We start from the raw sequence: 22,180 nt of genomic DNA, 5'->3' as shown, positions 1-22,180 counted from the left end.
TTCGCTGCTTAGCAAACAGAAGCTGGAGCGGAGACCCTCAAGAATTCAGCTGTGAAGGTTTGTATTTTAGTATTTCCAGTTTTTTTCTTATTCTCCCTGTATCACCAGTACATTTTTACTGACTTGATTCTCTAAAATTTTTGATGTCTTTAAACAATTATGTGCTTGAGTTACCAAATACATTCTTCTGTGAACATGTAATCAAAGCAAAAACATTTATTTGACAAAGAAAAATGTTTAGAAAAGAAAACGAAGGAAGTTGAAAGATGGAAGACAACTTCTTTGGATTGATTTAGATTTTTTTGGTCAATCCAGAGCGGACCTGCTCACCGCTGCCCGCATCTGCCGTGTATCAGACTGTTCCTGCTTCCTGTACGTCTAGTCCATCCTACCTGGATACCTGTATTCACACCTGCACAAGGAGCGGGTACAGACTACAGCCTGCAGGTCATGAGTTCACAACCTGCCTGGGGAATGGACAATGGACAAGGGATAACAGTAATCTGACATGCATTGGTAAGTTTTACAGTCAACATTTGGTGTGGAAAATCAATGTTATCTACTTTAATACGTGTTGTCACTTTTGAATGATGAATGCTACTGGCTACAGAAAGGCCATCTATAAAAATAACATTTGAAATATTTGTTCCGAGAGGCTGGAAACCATGCCAACATCTTTCGTATCTTTTGGTTGGAAATTATGGTCCATGAAGAATTCTTGATTAACAAAATACCTGTAATTCAATTGTGTATTGTTGTTAGCTTTCTCTACATTTAAATCGCTTCATAGGCGCAAGGTGAGAATAATTGAAAATATTTCTTCATAGCACCATACACCATTCACCATTCAGGTCAATGGCAGTTCCTCTGATTTGGCCAACTTACAGCTAGACATATGATTCAAAATCATTTCTTCATTAACTGATTACAATCAAACATTGGTATAACCCAGACTGATCAATTCCTTGCAAGGTAAAGTTACAAGATACTATCTATTGACCAGGGGATACATTTTCCTTATTGCAGACATTGAGTCACCAAGGTTCACCTACTGCCCCCGAGACATCAACATATATGCTGACAGAGGAAATACTACAACATATGTCAACTGGACCCTACCAGTGGCAGAGGACAACTCTGAGACCACCCCTACACTAACCTCCAACATTTGCCCTCGCGTATTTTCTGTTGGGGAACATGCCATTGTGTACGTGGCAACGGATGAAGCAGGCAACCAACAGACATGCGAGTTCACTTTAAAAGTTGATGGTGAGGAGTTTTATAGTTTGATGCTTTTAGGATGACATAGTATATGTACAATGGTATGGCTTCAAAGGTAAACATTAGTATGCTTTTTTTTGTTTTTTGTACACTTTAACCACCTCTATTATGGGGTATCACTTAGGGAAATATACATTAGTGTCAACAATACATATTTAGCAGGTTCTTTCAAACAATTAGTTTTTCTTTTCAAACATGTTCGACATAAAAATAATTGGATTGTACAGTCTACCATTAGGGACCATCAGATAATAAGACTGGTTTATTTCAATGATCTCATTAGCAGCTGTGAGGCTGAATTGCTGAGATAAATTCAACGGAAACACGAGAAATGAATAGAGCATCTGATTCAACAGCACTACTTAGTATCTTATTTACTGCCAATATTTATAAAATATTATAATGTTGTTGTTTTTTTTGCATTTTGTTTTAGTGAGGCGATGCCAGCAGCTTCAGCCTCCCGTCTACGCTCAGTTCACCAGTAGAATCTGTGACAACAGCTACGGCACTACTTGCCAGGTGGCATGCGCCACAGGGTACCAACTGTCTGGATCGAGCAATGCCACCTGTGAATTCGACGGCACAATGATGTACTGGGAAAGAGAATCGCAGCCTTACTGCGCAAGTATGCAGTCATGATAATCTGGCTATCATTATTCTAATCTTCATAAACATCTTAAAATATCTTATTTGATTAACTGAACTTTCTGTGCAATCTATTCTGATAACATTCTTGTGCCATCACCACAAACAGTGTGATTTTTTTTTCTCTTTGAAGTTGCAACATGCAGCGGCCTGACTCCGCCTGCGAACGGTGATCTGTATCCATCCTTCTGCACTACTATGCCAACGTATGGTACAGCGTGCCAATACTTCTGCCGAAATGGGTATTCCCTGGACCCCGATGTGGGAGCATTGACATGTACGTCCAGTGGAACTTGGAGCGGTGATACCACTACACCAGAATGCAAAGGTATGTTTATCTATTTATTTTGCAAAGGTATACATGTTGTATCAGAGACGCTACATTTCGGAGAACGGCAGCAATTGATTGTTCCATGAACCATGTATAAATGATAAAACCAGGCTAAGCATGAACAGCATCATATTACATGTGTTAGGTTCTTTGCTTTGCTTTGCTTTGTACGTAGGAGTGCCCTATTTGTCATCGTTATTTTACCCTAAATGATAAAGTACTGTGTGTGCGTTAGATAGAGAGATACGTCTGAAATCTCTTATTGTTATCGTATGTTTTGTAATGAATGGTTATTTACATGTGGAGGTCATGAGTTGATTGTAATATCAGTGAACGCGACAAATCAGCAAGAACATGATCATGACATTCTGAGTTTAAAAACATTTCCCAGATGTAACCTCCCCACACCTTCTGAGCTGCCCTGGACCACAAAGTGGGGTTCTTGAAGGAACAACCCCCACTACGTCCATCAGCTGGGTTGTGCCTACTGCCGTAGATAATGCACCTGGGCAGCTGAGGGTGGTCGTGACTCCAGCAGGGATTGAACCTCCTCACAACTTCAGCCAAGACACTGAAGTCATTTACACGTTCTATGATGCGGATAACAATTCTGTGGAGTGCCGATTTCACATCTACATTCAAGGTGACTGACAACAATTTGAGTCTCTCTTAACTGTATTGTAAAAATATGTTGACACTGTCAGCAATCGTTATCCAACTTACGAATTACAGTAGCAGGCTTGTTTTTACCACATACAATGTAGTTTTCCTTGGATTTACATTAAACTTGATATGGTGAATTAAGAAGCAATGTTCAGACTTTTGTTTTTACGTCTGGTTGGTAAATCACAACTAGTTTGCCACACATGTTGCTGATTACAAGCGATTAACAATAACCAGTATTATATCCTCTGTTCGCAGATGAACTGGTCCCTGTTGTCAGGTCTTGCCCAGACGACATAGCCCTGACGACTACAACAGCAGACACACTTGTTAGCTGGGATCCTCCAGTCTTTGAAGAACTCACAGACGACGCCCTAATCATTGTCCCAGACCCAGCAACGTTTTCAAGCTCTACTTTTACCCTCGGGGACCATTTCGTCACCTACACCGCTACCAATCCTGACAATGGGAAAAGTGCTGTGTGTTCTTTCAGGATAACTTTGACAGGTACAATCGCTTTATAATGAAAGTTTATTGCAGATTCCTGCCCGTAGGCTAATTGCAAGTACAAATACATGTACATGTAACATGGATTGGACGGACGGACAATGATGAACAATATAACATATGACTACTCTAGTCTTAACTACTGTCACTAAGTTCTAACTTACTGGGTTCGGCTTCTTTTCCCGAGACAGTGAAAGACAAATAATCCCACTTTTTCTGTTATATGTGGGTTTCATATATCATTGCACTACTAATGTACATTGAGGCCAATAAGCTTAACATTAAAAAGAGTGCATTGTTAAAATGATACTCAATTTAAGATTCTAAGTATAATCGTCAGATAGTGAATTTACCATGCTACTTTGAATCTTGACATTATATGTGTCAATGGTAATAATATTAATATTGTACGGATTGTTTGTTTTTCCATTTAAGCGGTTCAATGCACAGATTTGAATGCACCACAGAATGGGGCGTTGTCCTGTGCTGGCTGGGGAGATCAAACGACCTGTACACTCTTGTGCAATGCTGCATTTGACATACCAAGAGGACAAACAGGTGAAAGGTTGTACCTCTGCAGAAATGATGGCATCTGGACTCCCCATGACAACGTTCCAGACTGTACAGGTATAACATTATCATATTTCAGATCTAAGCTTAAAGAAACCAATGCTATGATTATACATACCAAAATCAATAACATTAAGATATTTAAAAATATAACACTCATGTGCAATAATATTCAAGTGATACTGCTCCTGACAATGGAGCGGTCAGTCATACAGAAACAAGCTAGTGGTACAAATCAAAATTGGGGGATGAATACTGAAAATAAGTGCAATGCAGGCCCTGGTGTAAACTAGAGGTACATACCATGCACATGTAGATAGCTTACAATGTTCATTTCAACTTTCATGATGTCCTCTGTAATAGTTGATTGTCACCTGTTCCATTGGACTTGGTGGCTGAGATGATCTTTATAGATTTGCAACAAATGTTATTTTGTATCTTTCAGCTGGAAGATACCCAAGAGCAAACCAGCTTCCGTCCGAGCTTCAGTACTACTCTGGAGATTGTACGGAACAGCACACTAAGGACAACATAGCTGCAGCCTTTGTGCAGTTGGTTACAGAGAGTGGCTTCTGCACTTTGGCCGAAGGCTGTTCGGTGGACGGCGTCGAAATCACCTGCGGACCCATATCTGGGAAACGCCGGCGACGCAGATCAACCCACACGCATGTCATTACAATCAAGTTCAACTTCCAAATTGATTTGAGCATTCAGCCTGATGGCGTGCTGGCCGAGGATGATTGGCTCGCATCAGATGAAAAATTGATAGAAATTGCCAACAATTTCTCAACAGTGCTCGAAACTCATGGAGAGTCATTAAATGTGCCGGCACTGCTGACAGAGGTTGATGATACGTCATTTTGGCACGACGACTGGTCTTATCTGGCTTGTGACTATGGATATGAGCCCAACTACAGCTCACTGAAATGTAGTAAGTATGCTTTGTGTTCTGTACATGAAGCCACAAACGATAAGATAAAAAGGTCTCAGTACTAATTTATAAGCCAAAAAAGTTATATGTAACTGGCTTTGCTGAATTCTCTAAAGATCTGTGTTTTTTTATAGTGTAGTTCACGTTCAAATACCCTAACGTTATATATCTAACATGAAATATCTTATTCCACAGTTGGCTGTGGGACTGGACGATACTATGACGGAGACCAGGACGATTGTGTGAGATGTCCTGTGGGAACTTACCAGAACCAGTTTGGTCAAACTTCGTGCATTCCCTGTCCTGAAGGCTTCACAACAATCAGGGAGGAGGCAAGGAACCTCACCAAGTGCTTACGTAAGTCCACACATCGTATTGATGGTCACTTACAAATGATATTTGTCAATATAAAAAAAAACATCTAGTAGGAAAGTAGGAAAATGCATTGCAAGGTTTTTAATCCTTCATCAAGACGAATGGGGGGATTTAGGGCCAGTGTTATTACAAGTATGAAGGCCAACATCTCGTATAGCACAATGTTTAAATTATGCGTTAGCACCTAGGCCTTATTGAAAATTGATGCACACCGTGAAACGATTCCTAGATGCTTTGTGTATCTATGACTATCTGTGCATTACATGTTTTCCTTTTTTGCTTTCCTCAACAGCGATGTGTCCTCTGGGGCAGTATAGCACAACTGGGGTTGAACCATGTAGTCCCTGTCCCAAAGACACCTACCAGTCCATGAACGGATCAACACAGTGTATCCCCTGTCCAAATGACACAATGACGGCCAGCATTGGAGCATCATCTGTTGCCAGTTGCCAAGGTTAGTATTCATAAAACTAATAGTAAAATTACATAAAATTAAATTTGACATTAGTAAACTATTTCTCATTCAGCTTTTCAAAGATTATACTGGATAATTAGGATTTTAAGAGAACAATTATGTTTCTATATGTTTTCCAACATGTTTCTATCATTCTAGAGCCCTGTACTGCTGGTAGCTTTTCACGAACTGGGGTGCAACCCTGTCAGCCATGTGCAAAAGGCAGGTACCAGCCTTCAACTGGAAAGACGACATGTCTGCCATGCGAACCTCACTTTACAACTGTTACCGACGGTTCAATTAATAGTAATGAATGTGAAGGTAAATTGTGGTTACTACATTTAGATTAACTACAACACAATCTCTTATGCGATATGATTTTCATTCTGATTTTCTCCCTGTGTTGTTTTGTCTCAATTGTTTATGACTCATACCTTTCCCTTGAAATTTATTTGAACATTATGCATTTAGCATGAAACAATGTTTGCCATGTCTTTGCAGGGCTCGAAATTAATTTTTGGAAACTGGTGCACCCAATCCAACAAAAGTAGGTGCAAGGAAATAATTTTGGGTGCACCACATGCATGAAATGAAGTTGAATTTCATCAAAACATAATTACAACGTTTAACACTCGAAGTTCAATCATTCTGCAATTCCATAGCTAACTTCAAAATTGATACTAAGTACAATAAAAGATTAAATTGCTTTTTCTAATACTTACATTTCAAGAATATTCTGTATACTACTGTACAAGAAGAGGAAGTGTACAGTCATACCTTTGTGTACCCTATAGCCTACAGAAATATCTAGGTGCACCAGTACACCCACAGTCAAAAACGAAGTGCACAGCTCCAATTTTGGGTGCGCACACGCGCCCTATTTCGAGCCCTGCTTTGGATACTCTATACCATAATTATATTATCATATCGTAGTAAACAATGAGTGACATGTTCTATTTCTGCTATACATAGATCCGTGCAACAACATCATCTGCGACAATGGAGGCACATGCATATTTACATCTGGCAAAATTAGCTGCACCTGCCTGACTGGGTTTGAGGGAGATAACTGTGAGAACAACATTGACGACTGCAGCTCAAAGCCCTGTCTGAACAATGCCACCTGTGTGGATGGAATTAACACCTACATCTGTGACTGTACTGACGGTTTTACAGGTATTAGCAGTTGCTAAACATAATGTTATTAGCAGTTACAAACTTAATGTTTAAAGAAGTACACGTATTATCCCTTTTCAGCCTAGTTTTTTTCTTTGTCATAATTGCATTTGGTCAGGAGAATTGTTCTTCAATCTGTATTCAAAATGAGTAAAATATTCTAATTTAAGTCACTTGTTTTGTTACTAACGTATGTATGCGCAGACTACCGATATTACAATTGCTATTGGGCTTGGCAATATAAGAGAAGAAATAAGTCTTGAATACCAGCTTTCCAAAGTACCCTTGCTGGTTGTGTACAGTCAATGTCAATAGAGCAGGTGATCAATAAAGTTTAAGGTTGTAACTTCTGTTACCTTTCTTTTTCAGAGGCAGAGTGTGCCATCAACATTGATGAATGTGAATCATCCCCGTGCCAAAACAACGGTACATGTGAAGATAGAGTCAATGGTTACACCTGCAGCTGCTTATTGGGATACGAAGGAACCTACTGTGAAGAACAGACAAACTGGTGCGCCGACAACCCATGTAGAAACGGTGGCACCTGCATTAATAGTGCCGAAATTTCAAATTTCGTCTGTCAGTGTGATGACGGTTTCCATGGTAAAACCTGCGATGCAGACTTTGACGAATGTTTGTCGCAGCCTTGTCAGAACCATGGCACGTGCATCGATGCGGTCAATGGTTATCAGTGCAGTTGTCACTCGGGTTATTCAGGATCGGAGTGTCAAACTGACATAGACCTCTGTGAAGACAACCCTTGCCGCAACAACGGTACCTGTGTAGACCTTGGGGTAGAATTCAAGTGCATTTGTGCAGAAAATCGAGGGGGAGAACTTTGCGAAGATGTAGCGAACGCCTGCACACGGCAGCCTTGCCAGAACGGTGGCACATGCGCGTTCTCTGACGACGGTTCCTACTCATGTGCATGTGGTCCTGGATATGCAGGATTCCACTGCGAGGACGACATCGATGAGTGCACATCACAGCCGTGCTCAAATGGAGGGAATTGTCATGACGGTCAGAACGGATTCTCCTGCGAGTGTCCTGAAGGTTTAGCAGGCTCCACCTGTGTGGACGTCATCGATGCATGTGCCTTGTCCCCATGTAACAACAATGGAACCTGCACTGTTCAGGAAAGCGGCAACATCATGTGTGTGTGCACGGCTAGGTATGGCGGAGATACCTGTGACCAACTGCAGAGCAGCTGTGTTGACAATCAGTGTGCCCAAGAAGCAACCTGTCAAGAGGAGGACTCGTCAATTGCAACATCGTATTCATGCGTTTGCCCACATGGATATACAGGTACATACTTTTTTTTAGTGTGATATCATCATCATTTCATTTGGTCAGAAAGTGCAATTTGTTCCTCTTTTGTGTGTGGAAAGAAACCCATCTATAACTGGTAATAGAATCTGCTTTATAGTGATATGGAAACAATGTATCCATTTTTGGTTTACTCTAGATGTTGATATTTCTACGGCATAGAGAATTAACACCTGCCCATTGTTTCATCTACTTCTGTAGGTTTCTTCTGTGAAAGCCCAATTGACAACTGTGCCAGTGAGCCCTGCTTCAACAATGCCATTTGCGAGAGCACCAACTCATCCTACACGTGCATCTGTCCAGAGGGGCTGGAAGGAGAGAATTGTACCAATGATACAGATGAGTGTTACACATTTCCCTGTCTAAACAATGGCACCTGCATTAACAACTTCGGGTCGTACGAATGTATCTGTAACGATGGTTACGATGGGAAGACCTGTGAGTTCGATGTGGATGAATGTTCGTCCATACCGTGCCTCAACGGAGGGACCTGCATAGACTCAGTAAATGGCTATTCATGTCCATGTGCACAAGGCTATAGTGGAGAGCACTGCGGTGAAGATGCCGATGAATGTTTGAGTAGCCCCTGTCTACACGGAGCCATTTGTACGGACGTGTTCAACGGCTTTACGTGTCACTGCACGTCTGGATGGGAAGGGGGCACCTGTGAAGCAAATAAAGATGACTGCACAACAGCTCCATGTCAGCACAATGGAACTTGTGTCGACTTGGTAGATGACTATCGATGCAAATGCCCAGCAAGTTATCGTGGGAAGAACTGCTCGGTTCGTACTGTCTCGTGTTCCAGTCACCCTTGTAACAACAGTGGCACATGTGCGGAGAAAGAAGATGGTGGCATCCACTGCACGTGCACTGAAGGGTGGACGGGCAAGTACTGTCAAATCAACCAAGATGACTGCACACCCAACCCGTGCAGAAACGGAGGAAACTGTGCGGACGTGTTGAATGGTTACCAATGCGAGTGCCCGCTGGCATTTACAGGGAGTTACTGCGAAGAGGAAGTTGACGAATGCCTTGGTCACGACTGCCGAAATGGTGCGACATGTGAGGACAGACTAGGGCACTACATCTGCAGGTGCACGGATGGATACGAAGGAGCGAGATGCGAAGAGGAGACCAATGAATGCGACCCAAACCCATGTCAAAATGGAGCGCCCTGTACAGACGAGGTAGCCGGTTTCCATTGCACATGCTCAACGGGGTTTCAGGGAGAATTATGTCAAGACAACATCAATGACTGCGAAACATCAAGTTGTGAGAACGGCGGAGTTTGCATTGACGGGATTGGTTCATTCTCATGCCTGTGCAAAGACGGCTACAGGTTTGTACTGAGCCTATTGCGTTTGGTAATATGTACTAGTCTTAAAGCATATCTATCAGTGGCAAGGCAGTATTCAGAGGGCCAACCAGTGGGCCTACGGTGGTCTTTCTGATGCTGGTTGGCCCTTTGAATACTGATTTGCCACCGATAGATCTGCTTGGAGATGGATTATTTTACAATGTGAATGGCACTAAGCAAAGAGGAGGAAACGATTAAGACATTAATCGGGGGTTATTGAACGTTTTACCTGAACATCAAAAGTTTTAGTTTTTAATGATTACAATTTTGTGTGTTTTTTTACTAAATGTAAGTATAACATAGTAATCGGTGTAAAACATGACTTAAGTTTAACAGTTGCCTATTCTATTTTATGTTTTCACTCCATACAGTGGCTCGAACTGCAGTGTGAATGTGGATGAGTGTGCCAGTGGTCCATGTGGTGACAATTCAGTGTGCCATGACGGTATCGGCACTTATACATGCACCTGCAAGCCAGGATTCACTGGAAGGGATTGTGAGACAGGTATGCACGAAAGCCATGATACTAAAACTTTTTTTCTTTTACCTATAAACTTTAGAGAAATCGATTCAGTTATCTGAGCGAATGTGCTCCAAGGACCCCTTTAAAAAGCATACAAAGTCAAAAACACAAACTTTAAAAAATCATGCATCCATAGTAACATAAGTAGTAACCATGAAGGTCATTGTACAAAAAATGTTTGTTGTTGAAATTTGTTGCTAAACATTGCAACGTACTCCATGCATAGAATCTATCTAGATACATGTAGATATGTCACAATTCTTTAGAAGATAAAAGCACCAGATTGTTCTCTTAACTTAACTCATGAAAATTAACTTTGTATTTTGATCCTAAAATTTATGTCCCTCTAGAGCTTTCTCCAGACTATGATCTACATTTTCCCTCATCAAGCACAACTGACTATTCCATCCTACCATATGGAATCCGTGACAGTATGAAAGTGCTAAGGATGGGTGCATGGGTCCGCAGTTCCGAAGCAAGAGGAACCATTATCTCGTATGCAGTTCAAAGAGGAGACAATTTTGAGCATGCATTCTCCTTGAGCCACCCTGGAAATGTCATTGTCACTATCGGAGGGTATGTTATTCTTACAATAAAATGTTATTCTTACAATAAAATAAAACAGAAAATGTGCTCGAGAGTAGTTTGGCAAGTCAAATTTTTGGCATATTGGCATAATCTGTTGTAGAAACGTGGAAAATATTACATTTAATCTTAATTACTAACCATGGCTGATGATGCTTATTCCAGATTTATGTTGTTGTTATCAATATGCAATATTAGGGAATCGGTGACAACTGGCGTGACGGTAGCCGATTCTGTGTGGCATCATCTTGCAGTCAAGTGGCTAAACCGAGGTACGCTGGTTGTCTACAAGGATGGTGAAGAGGTGTTTTCTACAAGAGATGTGCAAGTGGATTATGTGATTCCACCTGGAGGATACATTGTGCTGGGACAGATGCAGACTCAATTGGGAGGTACGTACACATAATGACTGTGTGTTGTGTGGTACTGCACGTGTATATTTTTGTGTGTGAATGTTTTATGTGGCTGTGAATGTGAACGTGTTTGACTGTGTATGCATGTGTGTGAGTTTAGTGTATGAGAGCGTTTGTGTGGCAGTATTGGTGATGTTTTAATAAATTATTTTATTTGCTGTTCAGGAGTCAAATGAATGAACTATTTTGGTTGGCTTTTAACTTCTCTGTGTGCGAAAGAAAGTGTAAATATTGCATGTCAAACACGATGAAGACAAAACACATTGTATCTCAAGTTGCCCATTCTACGACCACCGAAGAAATGAGCTGTTTAAAGCGGCCACGATTTTCCAGCCTAATTTCTCCACGTTTACAGACAAAAAGAAAACTACTCTCCTCTTAACATCACAAAACCCACACATTACAGGAAAAGTGGGATCATTCGTCTTTCACTGTCTCTGAAAAAAAAGTCGAACCCAATAAAGTAGAACTAAGTGTCAGCAGCTAAGACTAGATTAGTCACATGTTATACTGTTCATCATTGTTTGCCCATCCTCTCCGTGTTGCAGTTTGCTTAACTGCAATTAGACTACGAGCATGCATGAACTTGCAATAAACGTTATTTGTTCAAAAAGTGCATCACCTGTTTCATGTAATTTTTTTACATCTAGGAGGATTCCAGGCCGAGGATGCCTTTGCAGGAGACATAAGTCAACTTTACATTTGGGAGCAATCGCTGAGTGGAACAGAGCGCATGGAGATGGCGTCATCATGCAGTTATGTGCCGGCTGACAGTATCAGGGCCTGGCCAGACTTCAGGTGGTCATTGCATGGACAAGTTTCTGAGCAGGAACCAAGCCGTTGTGATGGTACTTTTTTGTTCAAATCGAATGTGCATAAAAAATATCTTCTTATGATTCTTCCTTATCATGGTAAAAAAAACTGTCAGTTGTACATTTGCTTTACTTTACTTTGTGTTTATTTCCTTATTGTGTATTATATATATACCAGTATCTCTATCTCGTGTCCTTCGGGTATGAATTTGCAATTAAGTTATTGTTATTATTATCATCATAGTTTGTAGTACTTGTATATTTTGAGGTAATATAATTTCAAATAAATAAATAAAAATCAAGTGAATACCACTGTATAATGTGGTGGTCACCACGTTTTGGTGTCGTCCCTTAGGTCATTTTTCGTGTTGACTCAAGCATAGTTAATCCTGTCTATATATATAGTGAACACCTGTCCACATAGAGCATTTTTTATCAGTACTCAGAGTGGTCTTCTTGGGCAGTTTTGACTGTATCATAATCTATTGCTTGTTCTTTTGTTTCTTTTTGTCTTTTCTTAAGGAAATCACATTGTTAAAGAAGATAACAGCTACAACACTGTTACGTGTATCTAACTTCTGTATCCTTGCTTCCTGTGATTCAGATTTCAATGAGTGTGAAAGCAACCCCTGCTCATCTGGCAGTACCTGCATTAACCTGCCTTGGTCTTACGAATGCCACTGCCCACCTGGCTTCACTGGTCAGCAGTGTGACCAGCCGATAGACTTCTGTGTGGTCAGCCTCTGTCAGAATGGAGCCACCTGCCATAGCGGCCAGACCAACTACACTTGTCAGTGTGACGAGAGATACTATGGCACATTCTGTGAAGAAAAACTCGGTGAGTTTAGTTAACTTACTAGCCAATTAGCTGATCCGGCTTGCAAAAAACAGAATAATGCTTTTTCACTCAAGATTCAGATTATCTTGTATATTTGATATTGTAACGTGATAGAATTACATGTATATGTCGCAGCCATTTCTACAGGTATGATTAGTTAACCCACCGTTCCATACAACGGAATTCGTCTGTGAATCCTGCAGTGAGCCCTGAAAGAGTGGAGCTGGGCTAGTTGCCCACAGTTGTGCCAATTAACGCTGAATAGATCGTCCTGAAAGAGTACGATCAAATGATATAGCTATTCATTTACTTACTATGATGGTGATTAGTATACAAAACTACTCATCAGAAAGCTATTTCCATTTTCATAAATCGAAATATTTGTTTGTTAGGTGTTCATAGTTTTAGAGCGTTTCCCCAATTTCCTATATTATTTTCCTCACATAGGTGATGGCAGATGGAGTCCGTGGCTAGATTGGAGCCCGTGCACACAGACTTGTGGTGGGGGGATACATACTCGTCGGCGCTTGTGTAACAACCCTCCCCCAGCAGAAGGAGGGAAACCGTGTGAGGGCCCTTCTAGTCAGGAACAACCCTGCCACACAGACAAATGCCCAGGTATTATATATCATTTCGTTTTTCTTTATAATTTGGACCAATTTCTGATTACTATATGATCTCAACCATATTATGAATTCAACGTGAATGCAGGTAAGACACTTTTTTAAAGAAGAATAATACATCTACTGATTGGCGGGTTTTCTCATTCCCTTATTTCTTATCTTTTTTTTGTTAGACATGCGCCTATTTTTTTTTCAAAATGACGGAACGGTCATTGTTTTAGCCATCATTTTCAACAAGATTCCATTAAATGATGGGAACAATAGACGCTGGGTGAAACCCATATTAGACAGTTCCACTATTATATATGTACTCAAGCCCATAACTTTATTCCAGACTGCGTTGAACTGACACGGTCAGACACGTCAAACTTGACCTGCACCACCATGAACGCATCGATCACGTGTACTGCAGCCTGTCAGCCTGGATACGGGTTTACAGAACACACCCTGGAGCGGTACACATGTGGACCAGAGACTGCTTACCTCTGGCCTCACCAGTCCACAGAGAACATAGATGGGAAACTTCCTGCTTGTACAAGTAAGTAGCCTCACTAAATCACATTGCTAGCCCGCCCAAGAGTTACCGGCCCACTGGTCAGGAAGGGGGAGATTAATCCCCACGATATATTGTGCACTAGTATACACAGGCTATACAAGTGAGGAAATAGTGTTGAACATCACTTGTCAATATCATATTGCCGGTATGATCATGACACTATTGTACGATTTTTCCGCCCATTAGATACAGATAGTATATCTTATATCTTCATGAGTATGTAATTGTAATTATTATACACGATTTGCCTTGCTGGGATTACGGGACATTGATTTATGGAACCTTGAAATAAAATCAAACGACGAGAGGGCTAATAATTAAAAGAAGACATACAGTGAAAAGACACAAAGGGAAATCATAAACTTAACATTGCACAATGTATACAGACAAAACGTTTCTGTATGGTGTTAAGCATGCCTTAATCATTTACAGCTGTGACAATCCCATCGACTATGGTTGTGGATAGCTACAATGGGTACAAAGGACTAACCTGCCAATCTCAGGAACAGACAAACATCATCGAAAATCAACTCAGCACTTCTGTTGAAAGAGCAGTTCGGCACCTTTCCTGCTGGGGAACCGATGACTGCAAGCTGAAAGAAGTCGTGACTGTCAACTGCGAATCAAACCAGTCTTCTCGCCGTAAACGCCAAGAAGACGTTGACGACATCGTCTACGTAAGAATCTCCTACGAAGGCTCGATGGCATTTGAAGATCATGATGGGATAATAGCAAATGTCAATGACACAGCTTTGTATATTGAGCAGCTGACCAAAATGGAAGAACTATTCAATGCTACTCGAGAGTGGATCAACAGTGACGTCCTTATAGTAGAGGTGGAGGGGCAGAGGCATGGACCTAGCGAGGCAACGCTACAGTATGGCGTACGATACCTTTGTGAGGAAGGTTCCATACCTTCCACTACAATGTGTGGTGAGTACCAAGATTAAATGACCCTTTAAAAAGAAGCATTTTGCAGGTGGCCTCCAAATAATCTTATAAATCTTTGGAGCTTCTTTCTTTAGTTCACACTAATTAGTGAATAGTTCATTTGAGTCAAGACTAATGATCAAAATCACCACACAAGTCAAACTTAAGGGTTGATATACTAGTACTGTTACCACATGAAGGAGTTGTGTGTAGGAATACAGATCACTAGAATGCGCATGATCTTCTGTATATCATAGGGTCACACAACGCATGCATGTGTTGCCTTTTCTAGCTGTCATGTATTCCGGATGCACACAAATAAATCATACAGCGGTTTTCATGATATTGGCAATGCATGCTAGAGCTGCAACTTTCAGCTAACGATTTTTATTTATTTATCAACTTTCAGCCAACAATATTCCTCTTTAACTGTGTTTCAGCCAAGTGTCCTCCTGGCACCTTCTGGCTTCAGCATGCCTGTGTGAAGTGTCCAGTTGGCAGTTACCAGGGTTTGGAGGGAATGACGGACTGTGAGGAGTGCCCAGCAGGAACGACAACTGATGACGAAGGGGCACTGGACATCATGAGCTGCTACGGTAAGTTTCAACTGTTTGTCATAGAGATGGTTATATTTCAGACCAGAGGGGCCCTTACATTGTCCTGAACCTTTTAATCGTTGAAAGGAAACGAAGACTGCTTTTGAAAATCATTTCACGCCTCATAGAAAGGGGTTGATTGGCATATTTTTGAAGTAATTTATTCTAATTTATTCTTGATTTTGAAGTAATCTATTCACTGTACTAGCTATACTGGTCTTAGGAAAAACTGAGGCTGTTTAACGCTAAATCTAGTAGGAATATTTTTGGAAAAGACCGAATATGATTAAGCAAAACATTTTGTGTTGAAGAGGTGAGTAAGTACCTGTAATTCCCATTTTATTTCCAGTTTTAGCATGTCATCTCTGGCTGTCTCTATCTAAGAAATGCTAGCTATTAAAATGAACATGATTCATTACTCTTCTTTGCAGTTTATTCCACACTGGTCCCCAATGTCACTTCAACAAGGCCTTCAGGTGAAGTGATTTCATTAATTTCTTCCTAGTAATTAGGCTAATGACAAAATTGTGTGACCGGGTTGATGCTTTGTTGAATTTTCTCATATGCATTGAAACATACTTCTTTATACTGTTTAGTTCACTGATTAATGTACAGATACAAAGTATGTCCATATTTGTGTCATTTGCATCTTAAGGGTCATATTTTTTTTGCTGCCGATGCTCCCAATAAACCTACAGCTTATCGATGTAACCTTTGTCCCCTATAATAGAATCACAAGGCTCTAACGCCACACTGGTGGCAGCTCTCACATCCACGATCATCGTGGCTGTGGCGCTGGTCATAGGATTTGGTTTCATCTTCAGGTAGGTAAAACTTTCAATTATTCTTTTGTGATCTCGTAAGACTTCAGAAAGACATTTAATGTTAATCTTTATAACATAGAAGAGTTAGACAATGTTACATAGCGTTGTATTTTCATGTTACTTGCAATTAGCCTTCAGACAATAATTTGTGATAAACCTATTACCATTGTATCGCTAATATTGACACTCTGATAGCTACAATGACAATTCTTTTTCAAAGTGAATGTCATCTTTTTTGTTTATGAAACCAATTCAAGTTCAAAATCTGTACGTCTTACCTTTTCAGGAGGCACAGACGTAAGACAAAAATTGGTGACATTGGTTCTACAAAGGAAGAAGAGAGGACGCACCCAACCAGTGATAACATTCACACCGCTTCAGTAGGGATAGGTGGTGGTGTGAAAGATCAGTCTGGCGTGCTTGTACATCTGAAGATGAGAAATTTTCCTGTGGAAAACGAATATATCGAGCCCTATTGCAAGACGACAAAATTTATTTTGCGCCCTATCGACTACAAAACATCAAAGATGTAGGGAGTGGTTAGTGTTTTACAGTTGGAAAAGTAAGAGCATTATGTCATTGATGGAATGACATTTTGGAGTAAATGTTAGAGTTACTGGCCTGTCAGTTGCAGTGTATCCAGATTTCTTGGTAATTTTTTATACAACGTTACATGCACTAAATCATACCTTGCAGATGCTGATAAGTGTGGATGTTACTGCATCGTGTTTTTTAATAATACACTATGTTGAGTTGATTTGCATAAAATTGATTTGAAAGAAACAATACTCCTGTATTCTTGCTAGTGTTTGCTAGATAATGCATAAGGCTGGAAGTTACGAATTGGTATGTTGATCATACATTTTAGTGGTGAAAACGAAATTTGAGAAACCTTTGTGTTTGGAGCTGAAAAATACATGCTGATATGTACATTGACAGCAACTTCATATTACTGAATATAAGGGAAGCCATATTTCTGACAACTCTGGTTTTGTGATAGGCTGCCTTTATAACTGGATAGTTCGTCCAGAGAGCATCTTTGGATATTTTTCTACTATAGTAGACTCAGCCTGGTTTTTCTTTCTTTTCTTGTTCAAACGTTTTGTGATGGACAAAATGATTAAATATTTTAAATTTGGAATGATTCTGTTTGCTGTGCCAGTCCATGAATACTGTATTACAGTTAATGAATAATGTCATTAAAAAAATGAACAGAAAGGTACACACACACAGGTGCACACACACACACGTAAGTACGCGCACACACTAACGGTCACACGAACAAGAAACTTGTGTGATGGAAATAGTACTTTATTCTCCCAAGAAATTGGGTATCAAATTCACCCAAAACCAGCATCAAAAACAGCTTCATACTTTATAATTACTTCATCACGCTTGTGTCTGCCTGCGTTGGCCCGACGGATTTCTAGTAACACTGTAAGCCCATCAGGTAAGCCGTAGTATTGTCTTATGGGTTAGGTGACTACATTGGCCAAAGCTAATGCTGTTCATTCCTGGCTTTAGTATATTCAAGACAACTTCTAACAGGAATATCCCTTTTACAGGGCCTACTACAGAGGCTCACAACAATGTTCCAAGGACAAATTATATGATTAAGTGTTAATGAACCGCCCTGAGGTATATATAGTGTCATAACGCCTGGCCATTTGCTATAACCACCGACTAAATCCACCGAGTGAGCGAAGCAAACGAGTTGGATTTATAAAGTACAGTACATGTACAGTAGAAGCCACTTAATTGCACCTGGGATAAACGCATATTCCATTTAACTGCACCGAATCCCAAAATCCCAAACCGGTTCCCATTCACTACATTGTTAGTGACTCCGCATATCTGCACGGCGCATTGTCACCAATGCCGGATAACTGCACCATTTTTTTTTTCAAAAACTCCTCGACAAGTTAACTAACAAGGTGCGCTAAAATCGGCAGACGAGGTACAAATGAGACGATAAGTGCCTATGTAGAGGCACAATACCGCCAATATGTCTAAAATTGTTTTCTCTAACAAATGAAGATGGTCTCCAGTGACAATCACGTTGATAGCGATCGTATGGGAGGTCCTGGGCGGGTCATGGGGCGTGTCGTCACCATAAAGGGACGCACGCCTGCCAAAGGCGGTATTGCGTTTTGGAAGACAGCATGCTGTACTCAATAAAGATTGGTCTCTACCTGTACACTGTCTTATTACTGTGAATGTATTTATGTTCGCGGGGATTTTATTTCGCGTTAAGGATGACATGGGGTGTTGTCGGTGGTTTTAGGTTCGCGGCAGCGCTATATTCACATATTGTTGCAATAATAAAAGACTGGCGTCTTAACATACTTCTAGTCGTAGTTCTCAGGTCTAGTCGGAAACCGTACAGCGACTCGGGAAGGGCTACAGACGCGTAGACGGACATAGGAGACGTCATCATCTGCACTGTACCACCTGTATAACGAAAGCTTTCTAACATCTAAATGCGTACTAACAAGTTCATACAGCACACCGAGGTTTATAAACTATTCACCTCCTGTATGATACAGTGTACTACCGGTCCAGCTGGGCAATTTCGCATAATCACACCAGCCGGATAATTGCACCAAATACGCTCTGGCAAATGGGGTGTGCAGTTCAGCGGATTCTACTGTACTATGCAAGATAACAGATGAAAACAACAGATGCTATCCAGCAGAATTAACTGGTGTGTGTATATGTGTAAAGTTAAAGTAGAAAATACCGTCATTGTATAGATTAGATATAAGATTAAAACGTATTTCATTGGCAGAATGGAATCATGTCGCTTGTTAGAAGGACTACACTGCTGGACTAGTCAGGTATACCTTGTATTTTGCACCTTTTGATTAAAAATATAACCAGTAACACGAGTCCGTAGGACACAATTCTCCGTGAAGTATTTATAGTGTGTACATTGTGGGTGAGGTTTTTCTTAATTTCATTTGCTGAGTGACCTGCTCAGTTGTAAGATAAAAGCATAAAACCTTGATGTAAGGTGTGAAATCACAGACAATTACTATCCTGGTTTATTTTGTTGTGTTTGGCGATTAATTGTGTAGGGATGGGCCATTATACTTGATAATTGTTAAAGATGGCCCCAGACTTTGATGGTTTGGTCCTTTTTATGTCATCTTTTTAATGAAGCATTATTTCTCGATTAGAACCGTGAGTCATATATCATCATGTGATACTTAAGTACCTATGCAGCAACGGAATCGTGCGTTGTATGTGGAGCCAGGTACTGGGTGTGAAAAGTGCACTTTTGATAAGCGGTAATTAAAGAATTACAAGTATTAACCCACACAAATTGCACAGACAAGTATTGTTTTATAGTAAGTAAAGAAAAGTGTTTATTTATCTTTTTCTTTCAATACAGGGAGGTCAACCTGCTGAAAAGTACGTTTTAACAGTATGGCACAGATCTGATCTAGAAATTCCGGGAATGGTCACAAATTTAGATGTAGATGGCCCCTTTTGAAGATTATCAACGAACCATTCAGCCTTACAACTAAGATGTTTCAGAAATCACAAATATGCAGAAAAATCTCATTCCACGATTTATTGCAGGCATGCCTGACCTATAGCTATCAACCTATTTGCAACGAAAAAGGGTAATTTGTATTATCGTAACATTTCCCGAAGCTCAAATGTCACCGGATCTCTCAATTCATCCCCTGCGTTAATTCTTTACATTGTCACAGCCTCCGTACTACAAACTGCAAGTGTGGTAATTTTGAAGGTCCAGAGATTTCCCATTTTCACACTGTCCGTAAAAGTGCACCGTCCGTCGCGTGCGAACATATAATATGCGAGCTGCGAGTGGACACGGCATAATAATACACAGACAGGAGGTCACTCTGCACATGTTCGCAGCCAAAACTCACAATTCCCGTTGCCGCATTGGTATGTAACTTGGTATATCGTTTGCTAGGTTGCGTGTGGTGATGCACGTTGTCTATTTTACAATGTAACAGTGACTATACGATCACAGCAAGTAGGAAAGATATATACCCCGTATCTGCCTGAAGTATTCTACCCAAGCGGAACGGATTATAGCATGGTGTCTATGCAGGGCATGGGCACTACCATTAATCATATGGGTGCAATTACGATATTGCATTGACGACAAAAGTAGCTACGGTGCAACAAAGACATCGTGCATCACCACGCCCAACCAGGCAAATGATATGCCAAGTTACACACCGATGCGACAACGGGATCGTGAGTTATAGCTGCGAACGCGCAAACAAAAGCATTTCGAATACTCACACCTCCTTCCCGGAGTAACAAGAGTCCGTAGGACCAAGAACATTATATAGGAAGGACTGAGCACATAATCAGTCCCTATTCAAGAACCTTCGGTTCATGGTTGTAAAAATAATTAACACCTACATACGAATCACCCCCAGATTTGCATGTATTCCAAGCGGCCCACTATTGTAACACAAATTCAGAATGGCCGGACCAGGCGAAGGTGACTTTGTTTTTGAGTGATTTTCGAGACGATCGTCAAAAAACGGGGAAGCTGGAAGTCCCAAAAACCACACATAAATTTCGACCAAGCTACCACTTTCACTTGCATGTTGTGTGATTTAAAGAAGTTTATAAGAAAGCCGTCTTCACCAAGCACAAGATCAAGCAACACAACATAATGATAATGTCCTTGTGTAGTGTATTTATAAGTTAGTTTTCTAAACGATCTGTATTTCTGAGTTACATATTTTTAAAAATCGTACCTCCAATATCCGTTTATAATTTGCGGCAATAATAGTCTGGCGTAACCGAACTGTGGGGAGGGGGGATCTTTATTCATCGCTACCGTCAGGCAAAAACACTTGCGTCAAGCTAGAATACCAACTAGAAAATTGAAGAAGAAACTATCACACTAGAGATTTATGAATTCAAGAAATCCATGTATTTATTAAATATTTACAGGTAGTGTTACATTTTACTAAAAACAGAATTTTGGAGGTTGGTTCCAACAAACAATTTGATGCGTAAATCTTTGTTTATCTTCTACGTTGTATTTTCGGCAGCGCTGTATCGTGGGACGTCGCTCTGGTGGTCATGCCCCTTCCACGGAAGTTTGCAATCTGCAAAAAAACACAAAGATCGGGAGTCGATAAGATTGGGAACCTACATGTTATATTAATAAAGATATGGATGTCAGGACATGTTCCCCGTGCAAGTGCTGGCATAACAAACGGCTTGGCTTTGCAAACAACCCCCGAAATTCGGACATGTCCACTTTGTTGGCTCACCGTGCAAGGCCATCTACAGAATTTGTAAAAAATTGGGGAATGTTCTTGCTCAACGATCACAAAAAAATCGCTAGCGATCTGTAGTAAACTGTACAATAATGTAAACAAAAGGGTTCGAAGTTTTTTTTAAAGCGTTTACTTATACACAAATAATGATGTAACTATGTTTTAGCAGCATAAATCTTTGAATGTTCTTACATGTTTTACAGACAAAAACTTTATGAGATTTTCACGAAAAAGCCTGTAAACTCACCAATCTTTACCCTACAGCGCCCGAACACATATCAAAATGGCCGCCAGCGTCTTCCCCAGAAGCTGCTGCCGTTTGCACACGTCACGTTTGCTTCCCAAATAAGGAAATCCGCGGAAACTACAGGCATCTCGCCCGTAGTTCGGGTATGTTCGGGCCGTGTTCGGCCAGCATCGGTGTGCGTGACGTCATGATCGGGCTCATTTGCAGGGTTTTGGCGGGAAGACATGAATTGAACGGGGGAGAACAAAGGAGCGCCGCCGGAGGGCGGAAACAATAGATCGCCGCGGGGTTTGGCGGGGCTGTACAATAGCGCGCAGCGGGGGACTGAC

General features: G+C 40.8%; 2 protein-coding genes and 1 long non-coding RNA gene across 3 annotated transcripts; 2 read left to right on the top strand and 1 right to left on the bottom strand.

Moving 5' to 3' along the window:
- The first annotated feature begins 1,190 nt into the window (after positions 1-1,190).
- Positions 1,191-13,518, top strand: LOC136439531 (neurogenic locus notch homolog protein 1-like). Its single transcript, XM_066434949.1, has 20 exons — positions 1,191-1,269; positions 1,715-1,906; positions 2,060-2,254; positions 2,649-2,900; positions 3,179-3,427; positions 3,863-4,054; positions 4,443-4,928; positions 5,124-5,285; positions 5,596-5,757; positions 5,917-6,078; positions 6,730-6,933; positions 7,303-8,238; positions 8,461-9,601; positions 9,991-10,124; positions 10,493-10,718; positions 10,926-11,119; positions 11,791-11,988; positions 12,557-12,790; positions 13,238-13,408; positions 13,502-13,518. The coding sequence occupies exons 2-20, from the start codon at positions 1,867-1,869 to the stop codon at positions 13,516-13,518; spliced, it is 5,355 nt and encodes a 1,784-aa protein (XP_066291046.1). The 5' UTR covers positions 1,191-1,269; positions 1,715-1,866.
- A 223-nt stretch (positions 13,519-13,741) lies between these two features.
- Positions 13,742-17,460, top strand: LOC136440966 (sushi, von Willebrand factor type A, EGF and pentraxin domain-containing protein 1-like). Its single transcript, XM_066437175.1, has 6 exons — positions 13,742-13,951; positions 14,402-14,902; positions 15,340-15,495; positions 15,927-15,971; positions 16,226-16,319; positions 16,606-17,460. Exons 1-6 carry the CDS (start codon positions 13,798-13,800, stop codon positions 16,850-16,852), a joined length of 1,197 nt encoding a protein of 398 aa, XP_066293272.1. The 5' UTR covers positions 13,742-13,797; the 3' UTR covers positions 16,853-17,460.
- Positions 17,461-21,229: 3,769 nt separating this feature from the next.
- On the bottom strand, positions 21,230-22,180 carry LOC136440721 (uncharacterized). The gene is made up of 2 exons (XR_010756696.1): positions 21,852-22,180; positions 21,230-21,430 (listed from the first exon to the last, which is right to left on the bottom strand). It is a non-coding gene; the product is annotated as an uncharacterized lncRNA (long non-coding RNA).

The sequence above is a fragment of the Branchiostoma lanceolatum genome, chromosome 8 (genome assembly GCF_035083965.1).
Source record: "Branchiostoma lanceolatum isolate klBraLanc5 chromosome 8, klBraLanc5.hap2, whole genome shotgun sequence".
Classification (NCBI taxonomy): Eukaryota; Metazoa; Chordata; class Leptocardii; order Amphioxiformes; family Branchiostomatidae; genus Branchiostoma; species Branchiostoma lanceolatum.
The sequence above is the reverse complement of the archived record's forward strand: the minus strand, read 5'-3'. Positions and strand labels throughout refer to the sequence as shown.

Coding starts and splice junctions, on each gene's coding strand:
- LOC136439531 (XM_066434949.1), top strand. CDS start 1,867: ATGATGTACTGGGAAAGAGAATCGCAGCCTTACTGCGCAA. Junction 4,055..4,442: donor CAACGTTCCAGACTGTACAG/GTATAACATTAT, acceptor TGTATCTTTCAG/CTGGAAGATACCCAAGAGCA. Junction 11,989..12,556: donor GGAACCAAGCCGTTGTGATG/GTACTTTTTTGT, acceptor CCTGTGATTCAG/ATTTCAATGAGTGTGAAAGC.
- LOC136440966 (XM_066437175.1), top strand. CDS start 13,798: ATGAACGCATCGATCACGTGTACTGCAGCCTGTCAGCCTGGATACGGG. Junction 15,972..16,225: donor CACTTCAACAAGGCCTTCAG/GTGAAGTGATTT, acceptor CCCCTATAATAG/AATCACAAGGCTCTAACGCC. Junction 16,320..16,605: donor GGATTTGGTTTCATCTTCAG/GTAGGTAAAACT, acceptor TTACCTTTTCAG/GAGGCACAGACGTAAGACAA.